Raw genomic sequence first — 25,919 nt, 5'->3', positions numbered from 1 at the left:
TAGGGGGAGTCAGTGGACCCCTAAAATTAGGGGCAAAGTGTTTCACCCTTTTCTGGGGAGCAAAGTCCACTGCTTTCACCAGATTCTCCAAAAGGTCTGTTAGCCCAGATGATTAAGAACCACAAAACGAATCAAAAGCTCCCTATTTCCTCTTGTGGCTTCTTGGCAGAAACAGAAAACATCAGGTCACAGCCCTTTGTGTCTTTTCTTACACATGTGACCCTATTAGTCACCTCGGTCTTTTTCTGCAGGCCAAATAACTCCCCTTCTACTTAAAGGAATCTATTTTTAAAATGTTTAATCACATTTGGCTTCAGATTTTTTTTTTTTAACTCCTGAGTTCTCGCTGAGTGGTGGACCCCATGTTGGGTCCTGGAAAGTAAAAAAGAACCTCAAGAGCTCAAATCTACTAGGGGTAAAGAAGCTACAGGAGGGACTTCCCTGGTGGTCCAGCGGTTACGCCTCCGTGCTCCCAATGCAGGGGGCCCAGGTTTGACCCCTGGTCAGGGAACTAGATCCCGCATGCTGCAACTAAGAACCCACACGCCACAACTAAAGATCCTGCACGCTGCAATGAAGATCCCACGTGCGGCAGGCAGCTAAGACCCGGCCCGGCCAAATAATCAACCAACCAACCAGTATAAAAAAAAGAAGCTACAGGAAAGGGAGGAAGCATAGATTGATTCTGAGGTAGAGGAGGACAGGTCGGCAAAGGTGTTATTTTCTACTGTACAGCAAAGTTATTCAGTTATACATATATACACTCTTTTTTATATTCTTTTCCATTATAGTTTATCATAGGATATTGAATATAGTTCCCTGTGCTATACAGTAGGCCCCACGAGGAAGTAAAACGGGCTGGACACATTCAATTGTGGGTTTTCACAAATATTGACAACACGGAGCTTTTATATACATATTAATACATGGATGCTGGATGGTAAAAGCAATTTAAACCAATTTCTCACTGAGGACCCCTGTTAAATAAAGGAGAGGTGAGCAGTAATAAACTATACGCTTATGCGAGTTACCAGAACAACGAAAGGGTTCCACACTGCCTGCTCTGGTCTTCTCACCTCTAAGTAATCCTACTTGCATTTAGTGCAGAGATCCTGACTTTCCGGAATTGTCTTTGAGTGAACTTGAGAACAAAGGTACCAGCCCAGAGGAACATGTAATCTGGAGACAGAAGAAGAGTTCTAGAATCCCAGCAGTATGCTCATCACACAAACTTAGCAAAATGAGAAAGGGATCCCCAATTTCACAAGCACACTGAAGCCCCTGCAAATAGGGAACAGAGCAAACTCGGGATTCCGAGGACCTTGTACCTCTCAATTCAAGATGACTCATATCTTGAGAGTAAAACTTTTTGCAGACTCTCAGCTGCAGAAACCAGCGCCACAGCTTTCTCCTTGGGGATTCAACTGCCTCTCTTCTCTCCCTGAGTGCTTCTGAGGGATTACTCAGCACCCCTCATCCCTGTAGCCTCTCAGAGCCGGCCTGGAGACATCTGGGATGTGGTTTCTTAGTCACTGGTTCTGACTTGACCCTTCAGTGCTTATTCCTTAGTTGCTATTTCTCTAGTTTCTGATCCAGGTGTGTTGGCATCCAAAGGAAAAATGATTAAGACTCAGGAATCTAAATGTCACACTCCCCCAGGTGATTCTCTTTTATGCATCATTCTAGGTGGTGTAGTAAATAGCAAAACAAAGCCAAGATCCTCCAACCTTCCTGGTTCTTTAAACCAAACTATAAACATATGCGATCACTTTACGTTATCTCCCTATGCCTACTGCCTCTTTTTCTTCCATCTGTTTTCTCTCTTTCCTTTTCTAACAATCTTCTGATCCTTAGTGCACCCTCACCCAGAGTTACTGCACTTCCTTACCGTCTTTCCCTATCTGACCAGCATCTCTTCCATACGTTCAAAGCCACATCCACTGAGATGTTTTCCATCTGTTCACCCTGTTTCATGTGTCCTACAGTTAATTCAGTTCCCTGGTTTTCAATTCAGATCTTAAGTCATTTTCCAAGTTTCCTTCTGACTGTCCCAACCCTGTCTCCCACTGCCCCCCATCTCCCTGCTCTTGGTAGAGTTAGTACACACTCGCATCAGACACTCCACAGCCCGGTCCTCTCCATGCACTGTCTTGGTCACATGACAAACAAAAACTTTCAAATTCCACAATCTGAGCCTCAAGCCCTGGCAAACTATCACCACTCCTAAATCTCTTCAGCCTCAAGTGTCTTGAATTAGCTCCACCTGAGTGGGCTCCCCTCCCCCTCCCTCAGGGGCTCCCAGCCCTGCACCACCTGAGAATCCCCTGGGGGCCATGCCCGGGCAGCATCCCAAAACAGTGAAACCTGAGGCCCAGACATGGCACCGTTAAAAACCTCCCAGGTGACTATATATGTGTAGCCCATGGTCAGTGGGAACACCCAAGTCTGTCACAGTCTCCCCAACCATCCCCGAGCTGAAGGTCCCATTTCTGCCTGCCAAGGGTTGGGGACCAGAACTCACCCGACTGTGCACCTCAGATAATTAGCACCCAGGCTTGCGTATGTCTGAAGTAACCCTTTGTTGACTGACTGTTCTCCCTGTCACTGGTGCTCCTTTCTGCACCTCCAGTGGGTCATTCATTCCATCTGGTCTTTCTGGGTCTTCCTCATCGACCTCCTCTTGCCATCACCTGGCCCAAACCCTCACCTCCCACAAGCCTGGGCACAGACTCATTTCCCTGGCCCCTCTCTGGTCCTGTTAACCCACCCCCTGGTATCAGGTTAATCTTCCAAACTTAGCTTTTTGCAAGTTCCACCACCTGCTCAAAACACCTCAAGAGCTGACAATTTTCCGAAAAGTAAAGTTCAAAATCCTCATTCTGGCATTCGAGGTCCTACATACTCTGGCCCCTGTGACCTTTTCTAAATATCACCCACAGTCCCCTGATGTAAACCATCTGCTTTAGCCAAGGTGATGTCCCCAGCGTTATCACCCAGCAGGCACTCCTGACCTCAGCATATGTTGCAGCCCACACTCCGAGGGCCCTCAAACTTTTCCACTGAAGTACGTGGAGAGGAAGCTTCACCTCTCCCCTTGCTGGGGCACGTGGCTTTTGCATTCTATTCCATAAAAATCCATGCTTGTAATTACTATTTTTTTTTTTTTTTTTGGTCACGCCGTGTGGCACATGGGATCTCAGCTCCCCGACCAGGGATCAAACCCGCACACCCGTCAGTGGAAGCTCGGAGTCCTAACCACTGGACCGCCAAGGAAGTCCCTGTATTACTATTTTTAAACGTCTTAAAATGTTTGCCTTTCAGTAAAACACATGTGTCTGTCTGTTATATTACACGCTCTGCTAGGGTGGGGACAAGATGTGTTCCAATCACCACTGTGTAGCCAGCACTGGACAAACACCTGGCACATAGGAGGTGCCCAGTGACTACTGGGTGAAGGAATGAATAGTGGGGGAAGGAGGGAGAGGATGAAGGAAGAGAGGGAGAAAAGGAAAAAGGTGAGGAGAGAAGGGCAGAGGAAGATGGGCAGAGAGGATATTAACACCGATGCCATAGTTATCCTGAGGCCTCAAGGACACCATAGTCGTAGACAAGCACACCCCTGCATCCTCCAATGTGAGAAGCACCCCACCTGAACTGGCCCCCGACTGTATCCCCCATCACCTTCAGCCCTTCCCTCAAGATCTAGCTAAACCCTGCCTGCTCCGCAAAGCCTTCCCGGATGGCCCCGCCCCTGAGCTATCACACTCTACTCGTGTTTCTCCTCTAGTTTCTTAACGAGGAAATAAGTGCAAGGTAAGTCATTAAGAGAAAAAAAAAAGTTTAAATACACAGCCACACTCTGCTCTCATTTTCAGAGTAGACATGACACAGGGCAGGAGCAGAAACAACAAAACATCAACAGTGGTTACCGTGTAAGGGAGGGAGATTTAGGACAATTTCTCTTTTCTTCTTTTTGCCTCATCTTTCTGCAGCTAATCTCTCTGTAGAGGCAAGAAAGACAAGGGGCACCATCTGAAGTTTCTACTGTTCCATCCACTCGCTTGGAACACCCTGACCGTCAGCAGACCTGGGGACCCTTAACATCTTTTTTTTTTTTTTAATTTATTTATTTTGGCTGCGTTGGGTCTTCATTGCTGTGCACAGGCTTTTTCTAGTTGCGGCGAGCGGGGGCTACTCTTTGTTGTGGTGCGCGGGCTTCTCATTGCGGTGGCTTCTCTTGTTGCGGATCACGGGCTCTAGGCGGGCGGACTTCAGTAGCTGTGGCTCGCGGGCTCTAGAGCGCAGGCTCAGTAGTTGTGGCGCACAGGCTTAGTTGCTCCGCGGCATGTGGGATCTTCCCGGACCAGGGCTCGAACCCGTGTCCCCTGCGTTGGCAGGCGGATTCTTAACCACTGCGCCACCAGGGAAGCCCCCGGGGACCCTTAGAAACAGAGACTCCTCTTCACGGAAACTCCCTCCTTGCACTCAGAGGCCCTCAGTAAACACCCCGTGGTGGGGAGCCCCGCCCCAGAGCCGCTGAGAACCTCCCCTGGGCACCTGTTTCTACGGGACACACCTCGCCTCCTGCCAGACTTCTCAAAGGGCCAGCTGCGAAGATAAACCTTCCGACAGCCTTCAAACAAGATCCGGGCGCAGTACCCGAGGGCCTCGCCCCCCCCCACACCCCCCCACACACACCCCCACACACACCCCCACACACACCCCCCCCACACACACACACACACACCGCCCTCCCGCTCTGCTCGGCGAAGGGCGGGGATTTGGAACCACCAGGAGTGAAGGGAGACGCCCCCGCCCAGAGCTGCCCAGCCAATCGTCTGTCACTCATCGTTCAGTGCCAACACGTGCAAAGGAGGCCCCCTCTCGTAAACTGGAGCTGGTTCGGGTTATCCCCACAGAATCACCATCTCCTCTCACTAATGAGCCTTCCCTGGGGAAAGGCAGGGGCAAGGTGGCTGCAGTCAGTCGCGATGGTTCCACACAGAGTAATCGCTGCTGGCATAGGGGGCCTCTCGCCATCGCCCTCGAGGTCCCTTACAAACAATGTACACAGCTCACTTGGTCTAAGTTCTTTGGACCTGGTTTTCTTCCTCTTTCCTCAAATGCTTTGTCCACCCGTGAGTGCTACCCCCGTCTTTTCCCTCAGAGACCGGCCACCCAGCTGGCAGGGATTTTCTCACCCTGGGAACACACATAACCCAGGTTTCCAAAAGAGCTCTAAAACCATCCCCTGGCTTCCGGAGAAGTTCCCGACTTTAAAAATATTTCCCTTTGGTTTTTGCCTAATTTCCCCACTAATCGGCCTTACACTTTTTTTTTTTTTTTTGCGTTGCGCGGGCCTCTCACTGTTGTGGCCTCTCCCGTTGTGCAGCACAGGCTCCGGACGCACAGGCTCAGTGGCCATGGCTCACGGGCCCAGCCACCCCGTGCCATGTGGGATCTTCCCGGACCGGGGCACGAACCCGTGTCCCCTGCATCAGCAGGGGGACTCTCAACCACTGCACCACCAGGGAAGCCCGGCCTTACACTTTTGACACGTAAGAGACCAGATCTTCTCCCCACCTGAGTGGAGGACTGAGGCCCATATCAGCATCACCAGTGGTCTGCCCACAAGGGCATCCGAGTCTCTCCCAGCTCACGGCCGGCACCACACTTCCTGTGGCATACTTCCTCTATGGGCCCCCAAGAACCATCTGTCCCTACCCTTCCCAATTAACACACACACACACACACACACACACACACACACACACACACACACATATACACGCCATCTCTCAGTAAGGTAAACACTCAGGGCCAGTAAAACACAGCAGTTAGAAACTGGGCTTGAATTCCAACTCTACCACCACTGGCTGTGGCCTTGGGAGATGTAACCACTGCTCTAAGCTTGCTCCCTCCTCTATGAAATGAGAATAACATGATTCCTACCTCAGGGTGGGTTTGAGAATCTGTGAAGACGATGATGTAACGCACCTGGCACGGTACTGTGCTGGGCACACAGCAAGTCTTAATAAGTGTTGGTTATTATGATTAGGTGTATGATAAATTCCCAGAATCACCACAAAACTTTGTTCCCAATTCTCCAGCTCTCTTCATCTCCTTCAATACGTCTTCTCAACACCTGGGAAGGCGGTAAGTACCAACGGCTCCCAAACCTGTTCTAAGGTTCTACCCTCAGACATTCTGCTTTAGTATATTTGGTGGAGGGCCAGGAATCTGCCTTCTGAAAAGCGCTCCTCCCCCACCCAGGAGATTCCAACGCCACCAGTCCTGTAACCTGATTGCTGCATTTTACTATTTAAATACGATTCTGTGTCCCTTGGCGCTGTCCTATAAAGTTCATCCTGATATGAACTCACATTGTCCCTCCCTATGGCTCTCAACTGTTTTCCCGCTGCCACGGCCCTCCCCCATTGCCCGTCAGCTCTCCCCGAGTCCACTGCGTGCCGGCCGGGCTGCAAGGCTGCTGATGCAGCTCCATCCCAGGACCCTGCTCCCAGCTGAAGGGCTCAGTCCCGCTCCTGTCCCTCTGCCCAATCCCTATTGGGAAGCCCCTTGTGGCAATGCCAGCAGCTGCGAGAGCCAACTGCCCAGACCATACTTATCAAGTACTTTCCGAGCCCACAGTGCTCTGCCTGCTGTGTGGGGACACCAGTAAACCTTGAACCATTCGTCAACAAGTCCTCCTCCAGCCCCTACCCGGGAGGCAGAGTGACACCATGCAATGAACAACAGCTCTGGAGCCAGACAAGTTCCTAATTATCATTCCTTAGCAAGTCCCCTAAATCAGGGGCCCTGGTATATTGCAAAAGTTACCAAAATGTGACACAGAGACAGAAAGTGAGCAAATGCTGCCAGGAAAATGGTGCCAACAGACTTGCTTAACGTAGAGTTGCCACAAACCTTCAGTCTGTAAAACACACAATGTCTGAGAACCGCAATAAAGCAAAGTACAATAAAATGAGGTGTGCCCATATGCATCTTCAGCTTAATATAGTCTACTTCAAATATTATTACTTTACATATAGTATAAGAGTATATTTTCATTTCTTGCCTGTCTTTTGTTCTATTGTTGTCATACATTATTCTTCTATGTTATAAACTCCACAGTACATCATTTATATTTTTGCTTTAGTCTTTTAAAAAGAGATTAAAAATGATAAAAAATAACTTTCATTTTCCCACAGATTTACTATTTAGAGGCCTATTCATTCTTCTGTGCAGTCCAAATTTCTATTTAGTATCATTTTTCTTCTGCTCGAAAAATTTTCATTAATACTTTTTGTGGTGCAGGTCAGCTGGTGATGAATTCTCTCCACTTTAATTTGTCTACAAAAAAGGCTTCACTTCACGTTCATTTTTTGAAGGACATTGGGTATAGAATTATAGATTGACCTATTTTTCAGTTCTATTGTCTTCTGCCCTGAATAATTTCTGGCTAGACATCTACAATCATTCTTATCTCTGTTCCTCTATGTAATGTGTCTTTTTTTTCTTTCTTTCCGGTTGTTTTTATGAGTTCCTCCTTAACTACTAGTATTAAGCAACTTGATGATGATGTGCCTTGGTAGGATTCTCTTTATTTTTACTCTTTATATTTATTTGAGTTATTTTGAGCTTCTTGAACTGTGGATTTATAGTTTTCATCAAATTTGGAAATTTTTTCACTATTAGAAAAATGCTTTTTCTGTCTTCTCTCTGTTCTTCTTCTGGGACTCTGCTGCTTGCACTGCCTAGAGAATGCAGTCAAAGCAATCTCAAATCGCTTTCTAGGTCATCCACTTGAGATCCCAAACTGCCTTCCAGCCTTCTCTTTTACTATCTCATACACCCAATTCTGCAGTCAAAAGTTCTGTGTGTGTGTGTGTGTGTGTGTGTATGTGTGTGTGTGTGTGTATGCATCTTCACACCACTGCCCACCAGCAACTGTCTCTGCCCCTTACCAATCCAGGGCTCAAAATCTAATTTCCCCTTCATGGCACACCTCAGTACTGCCTCCTCCGTGAGAACTTTCCCAAGCAAGACAGAATGATGCCTTTTCTCTGTACTCTCACAGGTCTTGTCTGTCACAGTGGCTCCTTGAGAGCTTGCGGACATCCTGTCAAGTGATTTTGGGATGAGTCCCACCCTCAGACCCAAAAGAAAGAAAGCTATTGGACCCTGTGATGGGAGTAAGAGCGATGTTATGTCAAAATGCGCCTATGCGAGCCTTTGCTGAGGAAGAAGTTGAGCACACGGTATTTTAGGAAAGAGTGAGTCAGGCAGCATCTCTCCTTTTTCCAAAGGGAAAAATGAGACACACAGCAGATTAAGTCAATTATACTGAGCCAGAGGAAATATCCTCCAAGGATCTTCACTCTCAGACCAGTCTCTCAATGTAGCTCTCAAGAGCTGGGAAAAACATTCCAGCTTCCGACGTCCTTCTTATAAAACCAGGGGGGCAGGAGTAGGCAATCATGTTCCAGGAAGCTACTCAGCTCTTGGATCCAGGTCTCTGGGGAGAGAACCCTGGCCTGGTAAGGTGTGGGAGGCCCCAAGAAAGCAAACAGAATTCCCAAAATTAGAAGAACAAAAGCAAAATGGACCACGCAACCAAGAGCAGCTCACCAGCAGAAGACATGAAGCCTGAGGCCATCCCAGTTTTACACTGGAAAGTCTTTCAATGGCCCAGAACTCCACACCATCCCTTCAAACACGCCCACACCAGGTGACCTGCGCTCCTTCCATCTCCACCTCTCATTCTCCCCACACGACCACATGCTCAACAGCCTCCTACCTGAACAACTTCCTCCTACCACCCCAATGGCCCCTCACTCACTCCTTTCACTCCATTACCCCAATGTCACCTGCCTGCAATGCCCACCTACCCCTCCCAGCCACCTGCCCTGGACGCTCCCGTCTCCACATAAGTTCCCGAAGTAGAGTCACTCTGGCTACTCAGGAACAGACTCTCCATCTCCTTCCTGCTTCCTGCTCCTGTCACGGGTCCCTGCCCCAGCACACAGTGGGGCACAGTGGAGCACAGAGTGCCCTCTTTGAGGGGTCAGAAGAGTACTGGCCTAGGGGCCAGGAGACCAAGGCTACAGACAGAGGCACTGAGACTGTCTGTCTGTGGGGCCTCAGGCAAGTCACTTCCCCTCTAGGCCTCAGCATCCCCTCTGGAAATGCTCAGTAATATCTCCGAGGCCACCCCTCCTGGCATAAGCAGTACGGGCAGCAGGGGCAGAAAGCAGCAGGAACAAGATCCTCTTAGGTGCAAACCCCAAGCCCTCCAGATCTGTAAATACCACTCAAGCACAATGCAGTTTGGCACCTCCCAACAGGGATACAGTCTGGGGTTTTACACAGTGACAGGTAAGCATATCATCATAGTAACACCTGCATCTGAATGGGGCTTGTGGTTTACAAAGTGCTTCCACTCATCCTCTCATTACAGCCTTGGCCACAACCCTGGAGGAGCGAGCGCGTATCACCAGCACGGCAAGATCATGAAGAGAGCACTATGCTAAGAGCTTTATTAGCTCGTTGAGAGATTTAGTAACGAAGGCCCAGAGAGGACTAAGCAAGGTGACCAAGATCTCAGAGCTGGAAGAGGCAGATCCAGCCGCTGGAGCCCAGCACCCGGCCTGGCGGCTGGCTCGTGCTCACGGGGCTCCCACCCTCTATTCTCCTCACTTACTGAGGAGGAAACCAAGCTCAGCAACATCAAATGGTTTTCCTGAGACCTGCGCCCACAGGGGCAGAGTTTGAGCTCCACTCCTATTCACTGAAGAGTTGGTGATAAAACGGGCAAAGTCACAAACGCAAAGGATGTCAGCACTCGGCAGGTACGTGGATACGACGGCGCTTCCTCAGCTACAGGAGCGGCTGCAGGTGCATGTGAGGGGCCACCAGAGTGGACCCCATGTGGGGGCCCCTGGCTGAAGGAGGGAAGGGCTGCAGTTCATGGGGACATGTCACCACCTCGAGCGGGACACCAGCTACCGGAGAGGAATGTGTGGACATTAACACTGACAGGTTTGCTTCGCAGATCTGCCGAAACTTACGTACACAACCTCTCAATCCTAAATGTACATATATCACATAACAATGCAAATTCATAGCATGCTCTCTGGAAGTATACCCACCACACACTTCGCAACGGCTGCCTATGGTGGGGGGGCGGCAGAGGAAAGGGGGGCTTCTACTTTTATGCTTCGTACTTCTGCCTCGGTTGAATTATTTCTTACAATAAGCACAACACATGATATAGAAGAAAAATCAATCGTCACATCTATCTATCTGTAAAAAGGGACCCAATGTTAACAGTAGGTATCCTTGAAAGATAATATTATGGGTAATATTTTCCCGTACTACTTAGTATTTCCCAGGCTTTCCACAGTGAGCACATCTATTACTTTTATATTAAATAGAACCATATGAAATGAAATTGCCATTGTTTGCACGTTGAAAGTGGTTGGATATTGGCCATTTCATGCGATTCAGCTTACTAAAAATTCATGCATCAACATTCAACAACTATTTATGGAGGGACTGCTCTGCGCCAGGTCCATATCCAGACGATTGTTTATTTATTTATTTTTTAAGAAAGTAAATAAACCAGGACTTCCCTGGTGGCACAGTAATTAAGAATCCGCCTTCAAAAAAAAAAAAAAGAATCATCCTGCCAATGCAAGGGACACGGGTTCGAGCCCTGGTCCAGGAAGATCCCACATGCCGCGGAGCAAATAAGCCCGTGCACTGCAACTACTGAGCCTGCGTTCTAGAGCCAGCAAGCCACAACTACTGAGCCTGCATGCCACAACTACAGAAGCCCACGCACCTAGAGCCCGTGTTCCGCAACAAGAGAAGCCACCACAATGAGAAGCCTGTGCACTGCAACAAAGAGTAGCCCTGGCTCACTGCAACTAGAGAAAGCCCGTGCGCAGCAGCGAAGACCCAATGCAGCCAAAAATAAATATTTATTTTTTAAAAAAATGTAAATAAACCAAGCTGGGCCTCCCTTGTAGGCAGGACCCGAGGTTACTGTCTCTGAATCCCCAGGAACTTGTGTAAACATGTGTCCAGACCATACGTGTTTGGCTGAGTGAAAAGATAAATTTGTAGACAGACGGACAATAGATGTCCATCAACAGGCACACGCATGCAATTATACATCCTAAGTAATCAACAACAAACACAGTATCCCTGTAGGAAAAGAAGAGGGCAGACAAAGAAGAGGACGGGCCAGATTCTGGGTAACCTGATAATCGTGCTGATCTTTATTGCTCTGGCAGGGCGACAGCAACAGAGAAGCAGTGGGAAAGGGAGAGGTATAGGGGGCGTGCAGGCTGCAGAGGGACACGGCCGTGGTCAGAGGGCAGCCCAGGGAGGCAAACATACCTCCAGCCCCGAGCAGCAGTTCCAGCGGAACGGTCCCTGGGAACAAACAGTTCCTCAGCCGCCCCAATCCCTTAAACAGCACACCCTGCCAGGCCGGAAACATTCCGTCAGTCTCTGGAGAGCTGTCCTGCCATCTAAGCAGCAGTGGGCTCCTCTACATTAACTTCAATTTTCACGTGGACTTTAATTCTTTTATTAAGACCTGATGCCTAAATTTTCCAGGAGTGGAGACCACCCTCCCCACCAAACCTCAAATTACATCTGGAGAATTTTACCTCTAGCATTTGTGTCCTGCGACAAGGCAAGATGGGCAGGGTTCTTAGAGCAGGCAGGGGGAAATGCGTGTAAAACGGAAGAAGGTGGACTTCCCTGGTGGCACAGTGGTTGAGAGTCTGCCTGCCGATGCAGTGGACGCGGGTTCGTGCCCCAGTCCGGGAGGATCCCCCATGCCACAGAGCGGCTGGGCCCGTGAGCCAAGGCCGCTGAGCCTGCGCGTCCGGAGCCTTGCTCCACAACGGGAGAGGCCACAGCAGTGAGGTCCGCGTACCGGGGAAAAAAAAAAAGGGGGAGAAGGCACCCCAAGCACCACGTTTCAGTTTGCAGCCAAAGAGAAGTGCTAGCATGATGTAAGGTCCGGAAATGTCACCTGAGGACTTCTTGAAAAAGTTCAATGGGTTAGGCTGAAGAGGAGACAGAGAGAGAGCAAGATGGCTGAACTCAAATACTAGGAGGGCTGCTGGGTAGAGAACAAGAGGCAGACGTGTGCACTTCCTCTGGATAAACTAGAACCAGGACCAGATGTTAAGAGGGGGCAGGATGGGGCTCCAGTAGGAGGGCCAGGAGCAAAGCTTATCCACCCCCTGTAAAACCTGCTGACCTTACACGCACAGCTGGCAGGATCCTCTCCAAAACTTTCCTGCACATCTGCTCCGACTTCTGGAGTGTCTCCCAAAAGTCAGTTGTGTTTAGTCCCAAACCTGCTTATGTCAGTTGTTTTTTGGTATTACATTTACATAACTTACTGAAGAACCTAAACAGATAAAATATGAGTATGAAAGACAGTTGTTATTTCTAAGAAAAGTAAAGTGAACATTTTGGAAGTTCCTGAATAAATGTAAGTAGCTAATAGAAACTGCTGCTGAATTAGACGTGGGCAAAACTGCAAAAATTTAGCCCCCCCCAAAAAAGTCATAAAAATCTAGGATTCTGTACCTAGATTATTTCCAAGTGACTTTTAATCCTCCCTCCACTTTAAGGAAACTAGAAATTACAGAGGACACATCTTAGCTACAAAAGGCCTCAAGGAACACCAACAAGAGCACCCAGATGCGAAGGAAAGATTTTTCCTTTCCACAAAAGCTGAGCAACTAAATGTTTTCAACTGAAATAAGCTATTTTAAATGCATATAAATGTATATATTTATGTGCAATTTTTTGTGATTGCTGGATTCTACTGACTTTTAAAAATCTACTTTGTTGAGTTATAGTTTGCATACAATAAAGAGCACCCGTGTAAAATGTGTATTTTGGGAATTCCCTGGCGGTCCAGGGGTTAGGACTCTGCACTTCCACCGCAGGGGGCCGGGGTTCAATCCCTGGTTGGGGAACTGAGATCCCCCAAGCCACGTGGCATGGCCTAATAATAATAATAGTAGATAATAAAATGTATATTTTGATGAGTGTTGACAAATTCACACAGCTGTGTGACTACATCCACAATCACCACAGGGAACGCTTCCTTCACCTCAGAATGTTCTTTGTGCCCCATCCAAACCCCGCCCTCACCCCACAGTGTCTAAGGCATCATGGCTCTTACACACACAATGTGTCAAGGTCATCCAATGACCACCGGTGCTTACCACCATCTAGCTTTGTTTTTACTCCCTTTTTTTCCACATACAGTAAAATTCACTCTCTTTGGTGTATGTGTTCTGACACACAGCTGTGTGACCACTATCACAATAATTTAACTTTTTGCATTAACTGACCAACCACCTGTCTCAATCTCATCCGATTAGAGGACTTGCACTGCATTTGGACCTAGAAGGCCTGGACTTGACACCAGCCACACTGCATCTTCACTCTCTGATCCTGGGCACTTTATGACCCCTGTAAATTGAACTGTGAGCTCCACGATCTTTTCTACCGCTAAATCCAGCGATAAGTGTCATGAGGTGTGCGTGAAAACGAACAAAATGAGGCCACCCAGGAGCAACGGGGACACCCCACAGCCCTGTGTCCCCTTTATTCGCAATAAAGGAAACAAGCTTCACACAGCTCAAGCATTCAACCTAATGGAAGAGCAGGTTTGACACTCCTCCAGTCCAAATCATTCCAGAGACTTCCTTCCCTGTCTCCCCCACCTGCCACTAAATTTTTTTTTAAACATCTTTATTAATAAAGTGAATCAGCTATATGTATACATATATCCCCATATCCCCTCCCTTTTGCATCTCCCTTCCACCCTCCCTGTCCCACCCCTCTAGGTGGTCACAAAGCACCGAGCTGATCTCCCTGTGCTATGCGGCTGCTTCCCACTAGCTATCTATTTTACATTTGGCAGTGTATATGTGTCCATGCCAATCTCTCACCTCGTCCCAGCTTACCCTTCCCCCTCCCCGTGTCCTCAAGTCCATTCTCTACGTCTCCTGCTACTAATCTTAACTGATTCCTCCAAAAAGAAGGAATAAAGGAAAAAGATATTAAGCCACGGCTGTGATGCAAACCAACAACCCTGCATCAAAAGTACAGAATTCTTTGTCCTCTGGGAACTTCAACTGAAAAGCATGCGTCTCATTTCTAAGACAACAACAAGAAAAAATGGTGGCCCAGCAAAAAAACTGATAAATAAATAATGGGGTGATGAGTGTCTGATGACCCAATCCAGGTGCCCTGCAGACATCCAGAGCATGGAGCTGCTCTTCCCTCCCTTGGGGTTGGCCCCAGCTTTTTAAACATTCCTCTCCATCAGAGCCACTAATACTAATGACAGCAACAGCCAAAGCAACAAGCATTTTTCTAGCGCCAGCTGTGTATCCGGGCCTGCACCAACCAAAAGGACATGTTTTCATCGCTAGTGTGTGTTTCATCCCTACACTAACCCAGCGAAGGAGGTGTTATTAGGCCACTTCACAGAGCAGAAACTAGACTTAGACTGAATAATGTACACAGGATCCCCCAGCTGGTAAGTGGGGGGAGCCAGGAAGTAAACCAAGTCAACGACTATGAAGCCAGGGCTCTCAGATTCCCGAAGCAGAAAAGCCCACCCACGGGTCAGGCTTCCGAGGCCTCTGCGTTAGTTTAAAATGTAGAGGTCAGTTGGTCTGAGACAGGACACTGAAGGGACACACGACATAGTGGTTCCCTAAAGTAACCACCTACATTGGGCCCTTTACTGAAATAAAGAGGCAGTGTCCCAGATCTGTCCCCAGAGATGGGCAATATAATATTCACAACTACAACCCCAATTTAGGGAAGGGGGGATTAATGTGTCTTCCAGAGTGCTCAATACTGCACAATGAAAGATAAACTGTAATCATGTGTAGGAGTTTAGAAAACAGAGTGCTGACAGGTGAGAAACTGTGGCACTCTTCTGGCAATCTGGGGGAAGCTGTGTCTAGCTGACAGCGTCGCCCAGTGCTGGGACATGAGCCCGGGGGCGGCAGGGGGCAGCTCCCAACCCCAGCCTGGGAAGATGACCGCCCCCCAGCACCAGGCAATGCCCTTTGCTCAGATCCCCCTCCAGGAAATTAGTGATTTGGTTTCTTAGGAATTTGCAGTACATTTGTGCCAAATAACAGAGTATTCCCCTTCCTGGGAGGGAGGGAAGGGCCACCTACCACCAGCAGGTCGGTGACTAAGCCTTGGGCTTATGGGTCAGTCTCTTAAGAATGAGACCCAGGGGGATCAATTCCCCAGGGCCCGGTCCCCTTGGGTGAAAAACTCAGCCTTCCAGGGGCAGCCGAGGCGCCCACCTAGGGCCGACTCTGGCCTGGAAAGGGGGCTGCCCAGCCTGACGCTGCCAGCTCTGACTCAGCTGGCCCCACGTTACAGTTCATGGGGACCAGTCCTAAAATGACACGGAACACAACCCACAACCACGGAAATCCCGCCAGGGTTCCAATCCAGTCTGCTTACGCTGGGGTTTTGAATGGGGGTAAAGCGTGAGGTGGGATTTCTTCTGAAACGTGTCATTTTCTTTTCTGTTTACAACAAAGAAAGTGCTCTTGAAGAGAGGAACGGGAAAGGGAAGACAAGGTTTCATTACTAATCAAAGCAAATTTCTTCGGAACCACAAAGAGGAATTTTGCTGGGAGAAACAGCTGAAAACGTGATCAGAGGAAGGAAGGAGCATTAGATATAAAATCACCAGGAGGGGACAGGAGAGAGGCCATGGGCCTGCTCGTATTACATACAAATAATAATAAGTAAATGAAATATAGATGATAAATACATAAAATTAATAAATTAAGAGTAACCAAATGCCCTACAGAAAAGGAACAGTTAATTATGGTACATTTAGCCAACATCATATTACGCAGCCATTAAAAATGATGATTGCAAGGCTTCCCTGGTGGCGCAGCGGTTCAGAGTCCGCCTGCCAATGCAGGGGACACGGGTTCGTGCCCCAGTCCGGGAAGATCCCACCTGCCGCGGAGCAGCTGGGCCCGTGGGTCATGGCCGCTGAGCCTGCGCATCTGGAGCCTGTGCTCCGCAATGGGAGAGGCCACAACAGTGAGAGGCCCGCGTACCGCAAAAAAAAAAAAAAAAAAAACAAGTGGCAAAGGAGTACTGATTAGCACTCTTGAAGAGTTATGTAAGTCTTGCTTTGAAAACATCATTCGCTAATCACTTAGGTTAGTACCAGAACATTTCCCTAGCCTGGATCTAACCAAAAATTTATCAAACTGTCAACCAGAGTTGATGAGGAAGGAAGTAAAGATAAAAGCAAAGCAGGAAGGTATTTATTCAACAAACATTTATAGAGTGACAGTCAGGACCAAGGCACTGCAAGGGGCTGCAGAGGGCCTGTACTATTGGTCTTACTCTCCTTGAGGCGAACAACAACCTGCTAGGAAGACAAATTCGACATGTTTCTGAAGGCTGCACACTGGCAAATTCCCACCTCCTGGGAAAGGAATACAAACGCCAGAGCCAGGCTGCCCATCTAGCTGACATGTGGACAGAAAGGTCCGGCACTGGTGCTGGGGTCGTGACTAGAGGCAGGTGTGCCTCCCCGTAACCTAGTGCAGTACCCTGGACAGAGAGGGTATGCGTGTTGGAAAAGTTAAGAAAAAAATTCTTCTTCTGAAGGTAAGGTAAGGCAAAGCCCATGCAGGTGAACCACGAGCCATCATCTTTTCATGTGCAATGCAGTTTCTAACTTTCTGAAAAATCTTAGAAATGATGGATTGGCTCTCATAGAGAACCAATACCTTCAAAAAGTTATATACAGTCATCTCTCAGTATCTGGAGAAGACTGGCTCTAGGGGCCTCCGTGGATAACAATGGCATATATAAAATGGCATAGTACAACGAAGACAGTCGGCCCTCCGTATCTGCAGGTTTCACATTCACAGATACAGAGGGCTGACTGTACAGCCAACTATACAGTGGACCACATTTCTCACTTCTGAGGCATCCTGTGGTACCCCACCCAGACTCATGGCTCTCTTCATCTCTTCTCCCCAACATCCACCACGTGCCACCTGGTTTAGTAAACAGCCTCAGAAGACGGCTGCCCTCCATTCCTTCCTTCCTTCCCTGTATGTACGTATCACCCTCATGCCAAGGCGTAGAATCAATTTCCCCTTATCTTGCACCTGGGTTACCCCTGTGATGTGCTTTGACCAATAGTGATGGGTCTAGCCTTTAAAACCTCTGATAGCTACCACTGTCTCCCAGACACCACCATGCTCCACCATGCTGTGAGGAAGCCCAAGCTAACCCACTTGGAGGGGTCACTGGAGAAGCTCGACGGCTTTAGACATCTGAGTAAGGCCTTCTTAGAGCTTGCCAACAGAGCTGTCAGCTGAATGCCGGCAATGAATGAAATAGTCCAGGCAGCCAAGTGAGTGACCTCGGCCAGTGCCACGTGAGGCAGAGAAGCATCCAGCTGAGAGCACAGTCAACCCAGAGAATCATGAGATAAACTGTTATTGTTTTAAGCCAAGAACAGTTGTTATTGCTTTAAATTTTGAGGTTATATGTTATATAACCACGGATAACTGAAACAGGGTAAATGAAGGAATACATGTGCAGTAATGCCACTGAGAAACGGGCCAACCCACATTAGTGAACTTCCTAGAGAGCCAAAATGTAATCCTTATTTGTCCAAATGTGTTCTTATCCATTTCTGACAAAAACGTTTTTAGAATGCAGTATTAGACCTCACTTTATACTGACTGTAATTTAATATTCTCTTGAAGTGGGCGTCATGATTACAGATATTGGTGACTACAATGTCCTGTAATGTAACAATGCCTCCTAAAGGGGCATAAGGAATGTCGGCTGCAACACTGAACCCCCAGACAGCTCTGCTCCTTGATCAGCAGCAATACTTCTGCCCCTAGAAACACCTCCTCAACCCCCATGTTGTTCCTTCTCATGGTTGTGGGTGGAGAAACTAAAGACCCAATCCTGTTGGAACTGTATCTCAACAGACTCTTAGGGAAGATCTTTTATGAACTCTGGAATCCCACTGACCTAGATTCGAACCCTGCTCCTCTACCTTCTAGCTATGCGGCTCCGGACAAGCCATTTCACTCATCACACATTTCAGTTTCCCCATCTGTAAAAAGAAAATACTTTCTACCTCTTGCTGGAAAATACTTGACTGAAATACAGCAAGAGTTCAGTACACTGAGTACCTTGTCCATCCCCATGTTCGCTGGATTTCCACCTAGGGGTTATCTCTGAGCTCACATGTCTGAGCATCGGTCAGGACTGTACCCGCGGTAAAGCAGATCATCACGAGTACATATGTTCATGAGGGGACAGCTGGGGGTTGGCTGAAGGTTTATTCGGGGTTGGAGCACCCTACTGGGATTCACTGCACATTGATGAAGAAATTGCAGAATAACTGGGAGTCCTAGCAATTCTGCCTCTTGGGAGATTTCACCAGACCTTGGCATGGAGACTGGTGCCTGGACCTGGCCCCGCTGACGCGGCCCTCTCCAGAAAAACCCGGCTGATGACAAAGTGTTGATTTAAAATAATAAACACGAGGACTCCAATGTGCATGGCAAAATGTCAGTGAAATCACGTGGGTGAAAGGTGGGACCTAAAATGCATTTGCACGATGATGCCAGACTGGAAACACCCTGTTTACACACAGAAAAGGATCAGAAAAGGCCCCAGAGAAATGTGACCAGGGGAAGCACTGAGGGGGGAACTTTCTGCAAAGTTGTTCACATGTTCAATAATTGACTATTCTTCCCCCACGTGCAGCTGGATTCGATGGCCTCCTGGTCCCCTTCTGTGCATTTCCTTATTATCCCGGTTCCTACATGATACCCATCTGCACGCTTTTTGTAGAGGATGAGCCATCTGTGGGACAGGGGCAGAGCCCAGGGCGAAAGGACCAAGAACCGTGTTGGCTTTGCCCCCACCCAGCCTGTGTCCTGCACACATGCCTCAGCTGCTCAGAGCCCCAGGCTGCTGCCTCCCCGCCCAGCTCCCGTTCCTGCTTCCCCCACTCACTTCTCATACACTCCTGGCCACGTTCCCAACAGGAACATTCTGTCACAGGCTTCTCCCTGCCCTTGCAACCAATTCCCAGGGTGAAACAGAGGGGCGCTTCCTAGGATATTTTAGGTCCTCCCACCTCTTGGCACTGTTCTTCAACACTGCTTATAGCAAAGGCATCTGGGGGCAGCCACAGATGCAGGAAGGAGGCCCAGATGCCAGCTTCCAGAGAAAAAGAGGCTTTCAGGGAAGCCCCCTGCCCTCACACCCACCATCTCACTCACCAGTGATCCCTCCCCAGTTACCAGCCCCTCTGTCTTCTCTTGTCCTCCTGAGCCTCAGTTTCCTCATCTGTAAAATGGAGCCAGTAACACCCAGGGGTGATTGAGACGATGTGTATGAACTTTAGCTCCAGCCTACAGACAGGGCATCTGAAGCATCAGCTTCCTCACACCCTCCCCACTGAAGCCCCCCGGAGCCGAATATTCATTCACTGGGCGAATGATTTGCTCTGTGATTTGTAGGTGTGAAAGGAATCCCACATCCACTGCTCTATCATGTTCTCATTTGTGAATAAAGGTCTTAACAGGCTAGTAACTCCAAGAGAGAGTTTTGCCCCTAAATAGCCTTTCTGCCGTGAAATAAAGCTATAAAATATGTTTCAGGGGTTCCTCGCTCCTAGCTTGCCACAGTCTCATTCCTTTCAGGACCCTGTCAGAAGCTAACAGGTGTCTGTGGGCACATGTGAGGGTCCTGGGAGCAGCCACGGGCCGCAGGAATGTTCCCTACCTCGGCTGCATTTTCTCCCCACTCCCATCTCCCCCTTCATCCTCCCCCATCAGCAGCTGCCTGGTCCTGCCCTCCACCCCCTCCTGCTTCATCAGCTCACCCCTTGGGCGGCTCGGGGTGAGTAAAAGGCAAGCTGGGCCAGGAGCCAGGCAGGGGGAGGGATGTGGGAAAGGCCTACCGGCCGCAGCTTGCTCCTCCCTCCCTCCAACCCCACGCCGCGCTCTCCTCCACCACAGCCTCCGATGACATGATCTGACGCCCTTCAGTCCCAGACCCCAAAGGCTGCGAGCCCATACCTGTTGCTCAGTTAGAGCCACCCATTCACTGATAAACGAAGCCCCAGCATCGCCCCATCCCACAGCCCCGGACTCCACCTGCTGTTCAGTGGGAACCCTGACCTGCCTACCTCCCAAGAGAAGAACCCAGGCAGCGCAGGCTGTGTGGCTTGTCCCTGACACTTCAGGCTACCCTGAGGCCCCTGTGTCCTTCTGTCTTTCTCCCACAGAGCCAAATATGGGTTTGAGGGGATGAAGGGTGCAGAGGAAGAAGACTTGGGCACTGGAAAGGTTCCTTCGGTGCTGCCGGTGACAGCAGCACTCACAAACCCCCAGAAATCCAGTGTCTGCTTCTAACTGGAAAACTGGGTTCATCCCCCCACCAGCCCAGAAGGGGGTCCCTGGCTGGAGCCAACAGGTGACAGGAGAAGAGAAAGAAAAAGGGAGTCTATGGGCAGAAGACAGCAAAGCAAGGAGGTGCCGGGGGCTGGGGCTACTCTGATTGTGGGGGGAGGGGGGGTCTGGTTGCCGGTTCTCATACCCCTGTCCTCCAGCCCCTGCCCACTCCTATCCCTGATGGTACCCCATGCCGGGAGGTAACAGGGGACCAGGGGAGCTGCAGGCAGGTGAGCGAGCTTCATTCCATGGCCGGGGGGCGGGGGGGGGGGTCTGTGTCTAGGTGCTCTCTCCATGACAACACAGGGCCACAGGGGGCTCAGGGTTCCACCGTATTCTGAGAGACCAAATGCAGGGACACTGTGACTTAAGACTTTGGTGAGTGGGCCTGGGAACCCAGGCACCTTTTAAAAAGTCACATGATGGGACTTCCCTGATGGTCCAGTGGGTAAGACTCCACGCTCCCAATGCAGGGGGCCTAAGTTTGATCCCTGGTGGGGGAACTAGATCCCACATGCATGCCGCAACTAAAGATCCTGCATGCTGCAACTAAGACCTGGTGCAGCCTAAATAAATATTTTTTTAAATTGTTAAAAATAAAAATATATATATATATATATAAAGTCACATTAGTCCCAAACAAGTGACTCAGAAACTTCTGGAACACAGCCCACTGAAAGCTGGGGCCTCCTGCATTCTATCTCGGGCTCCCAAATGGACCTTGGGAGTCACCTCTCCCTCCCCATCTAGTCCCAAAGCTGCCTCCATGTCAAGGTCATGCTCTCCTGGGATACTAATATTGCTATTCTTGATTTACTTATTTTTCTATCTTTTTTTTCTGTTTCCTAATCTTTTGGAGTTTTTCTTAGCAGCGCCCAAAGGACACCAGCAATCAAGGGTTCAGCCTCTTGGGCTCCAGTGGGGAGAATTTCTGATTTGCTCCCTTCATGGGCAGCAAAGCACATGGGAAACTCATGTGGTCCAGGGGCCCTGGCAGAGAGGAAAGGGCTAGAAGTGACTGTTCAGTAAAAGGAAAGGGTTCAGAGTTTGATCCCAGGCCCCAGAGGCTGCCATGCCCACCTATCTGCCCCCAAGCTGTGCTTGTCACCGATTCCTGATAGGAATGCCTCTCTCGCCATTCTTGCCCAGAAAGCTTCCAGCAGGGCCCTCAGCTGGCAGCAGCACAACCTTAGGTTCAACAACCCGGAAGTCATGAGGGGAATGGCAGGCTGTCACCCTTTACGCACAGGGCATTGGGAGAAAAAGGGACCTTTCTGTGTGCCTGCACCAATCCGTGTGCACCAGCCCAGGGCTGGGCCCCTGCAGCATCAACACACAAAGCTTCTGTGAGAGAAGACACTGTGTGAGCCAGAATGGGAAAACAGGAAGAATATTGGTCCAAGAACTAGGAAAAATTTAAAACAGAAGAAAAACCTGTGTTTCAATCTAACTAAGCGGGAGGCAATGGGACAGCCCCACAGGTTTCTTGCATCAACCACCAACGGCACTGCTGCGCCCCTGGACACTCAGCCCCCAATCACAGGAGACTAATGGCTTTGGCCAAGATGGCGGTAGCAGTGTGACGTAGTAGCAAGAGCACTGAAATGGGAATCTAGAAATGGACATTCCAGCCGCTGACTGCCACAACTAGCTGCGTGGCCTTAGAGAGGTCACTCTCCATCTCTGGGCTCATATATAAAATAAGCAGGTAGTGGGTAGGACGCACAGCTGTGGAATTCATTGACTGTAAGCCCTGTGGAGCCCCCGCCCCCAGATAGGTTACCAGATAATAAGTGCAGAAGGCCAGGAATCACACCTCCCGATCTCTGTAGCCCCTCAGAACCTACTCAGGGTCTTGGCACCCAGTGGGACCACAAGACTACCTATTAGTTAAGCTGAGGCCAAAATTTCACCCCTTCCACAGGAAGGCATCCTCTGGAACCAGCAGACACCCCCTCGCTGTGGCCGGCGACCCTGGCCCCGTTTGCATCCCCATGACATGCCTTCTGTGGGGAGACCACCACTCCCTACATCATCTGACTGTTCGGGCACCCTGAGCTCCCAGCAGAAGTGGGATTTACGACAAACACACAGTCCTTCACGTCTCCTTATCTGAGGTTACCCACAACCTTTGATCTTAATAACAACCACTTTAGGCAGGCCAACTCTGTCCCCATTTGACAGAGGGGCACTGAGTCCACACACTCAGTCTCTCGCCGAAACCAGTCGATGACAAGCTAGAGACCAGAAGCCAAGGGTGCCCTCTTTCCCCACAAGAGGTCTTCCCAGCAGAGCTCAACGACAAACACAAGGCTGCCTCGCTCAAGACCAGGCCCAGGCGGGCCTTCCTGCCACCCACGCGGGCTGGGCACAGGTGACAGAGTGGCCAATGTTCGGAAATCCTCCAATCCCTAAGGCCAACCACAGACAAGCTCTGTTGCAAAGCCAGGGGTTGAGGGAGAGCTGGTCCTTCCTGCACAGGCAGATGAGAACCCCAGACCACGACCCCTGCCCCCCGACATTCTGACTCAAGGGCAAAGAAAACAATGCCACCCCCATCTCCAAAACGGGTACCACCTCAGCTGAGAGCTGCTGGGAAGAGAAGCCGCTGGGTGGGACAAAAGGTGGGACTCACCTCCCTCAGCAACTGCATCCCCTTCAGCCCATCCCGCTGCTGCTGGGCCACGGTGACCCCCAAGACGAGCGTGTGCACGACGCAGGAGACCACAGAGATGATGACGATGGGGCTGAGGCTGAGGGGCAGCGTGATAAAGAAGGAGAAGACGAAGAAGGCCTGCCAGCCCACCGTGTCGCTGGCTGCATGGGCGCGGGAGAAGTTCAGGCCCAGGTACGAGAAGACCTGGGCTGTTATCAGCAGCCACAGCAGGTAGGGCACCACTTTCCGGGTGACCCGGTTGGGCAGCAGCCCCTTTTTGCAGAGCACAAACAGGATGATGTCCAACACCAGCCCCACCCCGGCCACAGCCAGGGGAGCCAGCTTGTCACTGGAGAAGACCACCGCGCACATGACCACCACGTAGCAGTCGAAGAGGGCCGCGAACACCACCAGCACCAGCAGCGTCTCGTGGCGCTGCCTTTTGAAGTAGGTCTGGTACAGGTTCTCCAAGGACTCCGGCACGAAGGTCAGCCGCATGAAGCGAGGCAGGCACAGGCAGGATCCCGAGTTCCGGACAGAGATCTCATGGGTCCGGCCCACCCTGCGGTCAGGGTCAGAGGGCAGGCTGACGGAGTACTCGGCTGAGTACTCGGCCGAGTACTCAGGATCGGAGAAGCCCTGGGTCCTCGGCATCCTGGCTGGTGTCTGCTTCTACTGGCTCTGGAGAAGCGGACGGTGAACAGAGGAGGGACTCTGGAATGGGCCACCTACCAGGGCTCTTGGGGACCTGGGGCAGGCTGACGGCCGGCCCCCTCGGGCAGGAACACAGAGCTGGCTTCCCCGGCACAGGCAGCACTGACCATCTGGAACTTAAAAGGACATCACTGAGTAGAAGCCCCTCTTCCTTCCTACCTGTGCTTTCTCCACAACCCACTCCAGCTGTCCTCAAAGAATCCTTGCTCCAAGGGGCTCCAGAACCAGGGCCGTTCTCCCGCCTCCCCCATGCTCACTCCACCACCCGACCACACACACTTAGTCCTGACCGCCCAAACACTCCGTCTCCTGTCTCTGCCTATGGACGGGCCTGGCCACCTCTCCATCCGTCGCACCCTTGGTCATCTCGTCTCTCTCAGTCCCTGACTTCCTCACGTAAATCTCCTCCAGGCCCAAGCCTTAGAAGGTCTAGATAAAACAAGCTAGAAAAAAACCCAGAGCCATCCTGGGGGTTCCCGAATCTTCCTCTGTTTACTTCCTTTCCCACCCAGCTCCTCGGCCACTCGGGCTCCCCACCTCGGGGCACTGTTTGCCCTCCGGAAGGCTGGCCCTGCCCCTCCTTTTACCTGTGCAGAAACTCGGGAGCCGCGTGGTCCGGGCTGGTCCCCTCGCGGGCTGCGAGGCCGAGTCACGCGTGCAGCGGGAGGGGACAGGAGGGCTCAGCGCGCCCGGGGGCTGCTTCCCACGGAGCCGCGCCGCCCCGCCAGAGCCACGGTCCCCGGCCGGGGCGCGACTCTCCCGCCGTCAGGCCGGGAATCCGGCCGGGAGAGGCGCAGGACTGCCCCTCAGCATCCACAGGCGCCCGGCCGCAGGAGGAAGGAGGAGGAGGCGGCGGCGACGGAGGCTGGAAAATTCGGGGGCGCCCGCCCCTAGGGCTGCGGCTCGCGGGGCCGGCATGCGCGGCCGGCCCCCTCCCTCTGGCCCCTCAGTGGTCGCGACGGCGCGGCTAGGGGCGCAACCGGGGCCCTCCGCGGCGGGAGCGAGGGCCGAAGCCGGGGAAGCCCGCCAGCATCCTCTGGCCCGCCCGCGCGCCGAGCGGAGCCAGCCGAGTCGGGGCGCTGCGCGCTGCACAGTGACTCCCCGCGCGGCGCTGGCGTCTCCGGGGCCACGCGCGCTCCAGGCCCCGGCAGGCGGGCGGCGCCCCTCTCTCCCCGCAGTCGCCGCCCTCTCGGCGAGCGCGTCCGTAGTGGGGGGGGGGGGGGGGGGGGGGGGGGGGGCGCCCCCCCCCCCGCCCCCCCCCCCGGGGGGGGGGGGGCCCGGGGGGGGGGGGGGGGCGGGGGCGGGGGTGAGGCGCCCGGCTCCAGACCTGGCCCGGCGGGGGGAAGGAGGAGAAGCGTGAGGAGGAGCGCGGGGGCGAGTTGCAGGGCCCCTGGCGGCCCCAAGCTCCGACACCGGGCGGCGAGCTGGCGGCGACGGCTGCGTGGAAGCTCGGAGTGGGCGGTGGCAGGAAGGATGGGTTAATCAGCGCCTTTCCCCCCGCAGGCCCGTCTCAGAAGATAAAAGCCCGGGACGTGCCCTCCCGCAGGTGAGGCGCGCTAGGGGCATCCCGGACGCCCCCTCCTCTGCCGCAGCTTCCTTCCGGGCTCGGAGAGGCGGGGGCTGAGGTTTGCGGACGGCTCCCCCCGCCGGTGCGCCTGGCCTGTGTCCCCGCCCACCCTGGCAGCTTTCCGCAGAAGGGCCCGCAGCTGAGCCTGGTTCTTGAAGGAAGGGGGTAGGAGTGGCCCAGGAGGCACGTGGAATTGGGAGAGAACCTGCTTCAAAAAGATCTCTTGTGCACATTCCACCTGTTTGAGGCGTTTTTGAATTTACAAACTCTGTTAAAAACTCAAATGCTCCTTTGAATGGTTAAGTCGTTCAGTCTCTTACACATTAGTATAAATTACTTTCTTTGGATTTGACAGAATATCTTGCCAAGCTCAACCACGGGCTTTAGGAATTTAGATAAAGGGAGAGGAGGGAGATAGGTTGTTTTGGAG

The 25,919-nt window shown here is 51.3% G+C and overlaps 1 protein-coding gene across 3 annotated transcripts in view; it reads right to left on the bottom strand.

Moving 5' to 3' along the window:
* The window catches only part of ADCY3 (adenylate cyclase 3), an 82,326-nt gene extending 57,141 nt beyond the window's left edge, over nt 1-25,185 (bottom strand). The window contains exons 1-2 of one of the 3 annotated variants that reach the window (XM_027113684.1): nt 24,510-25,185; nt 23,188-24,038 (exon numbers count right to left, since the gene is read on the bottom strand). In XM_027113684.1, the coding sequence (XP_026969485.1) occupies nt 23,188-23,862 (675 nt within the window). In that variant the 5' untranslated portion in view covers nt 23,863-24,038; nt 24,510-25,185. The remainder of the gene's footprint in view (nt 1-23,187; nt 24,039-24,509) is intronic. The other 2 variants (XM_027113685.1, XM_027113686.1) reach the window with 2 other exon arrangements.
* Between the last annotated feature and the right edge of the window lie 734 nt (nt 25,186-25,919).

The sequence above is a fragment of the Aethalodelphis obliquidens genome, unplaced genomic scaffold (genome assembly GCF_003676395.1).
Source record: "Aethalodelphis obliquidens isolate GAN/ISIS:26980383/991018 unplaced genomic scaffold, ASM367639v1 scaffold12, whole genome shotgun sequence".
Lineage (NCBI taxonomy): Eukaryota > Metazoa > Chordata > Mammalia > Artiodactyla > Delphinidae > Aethalodelphis > Aethalodelphis obliquidens.
This window is presented reverse-complemented; position numbering and strand designations above follow the sequence as displayed.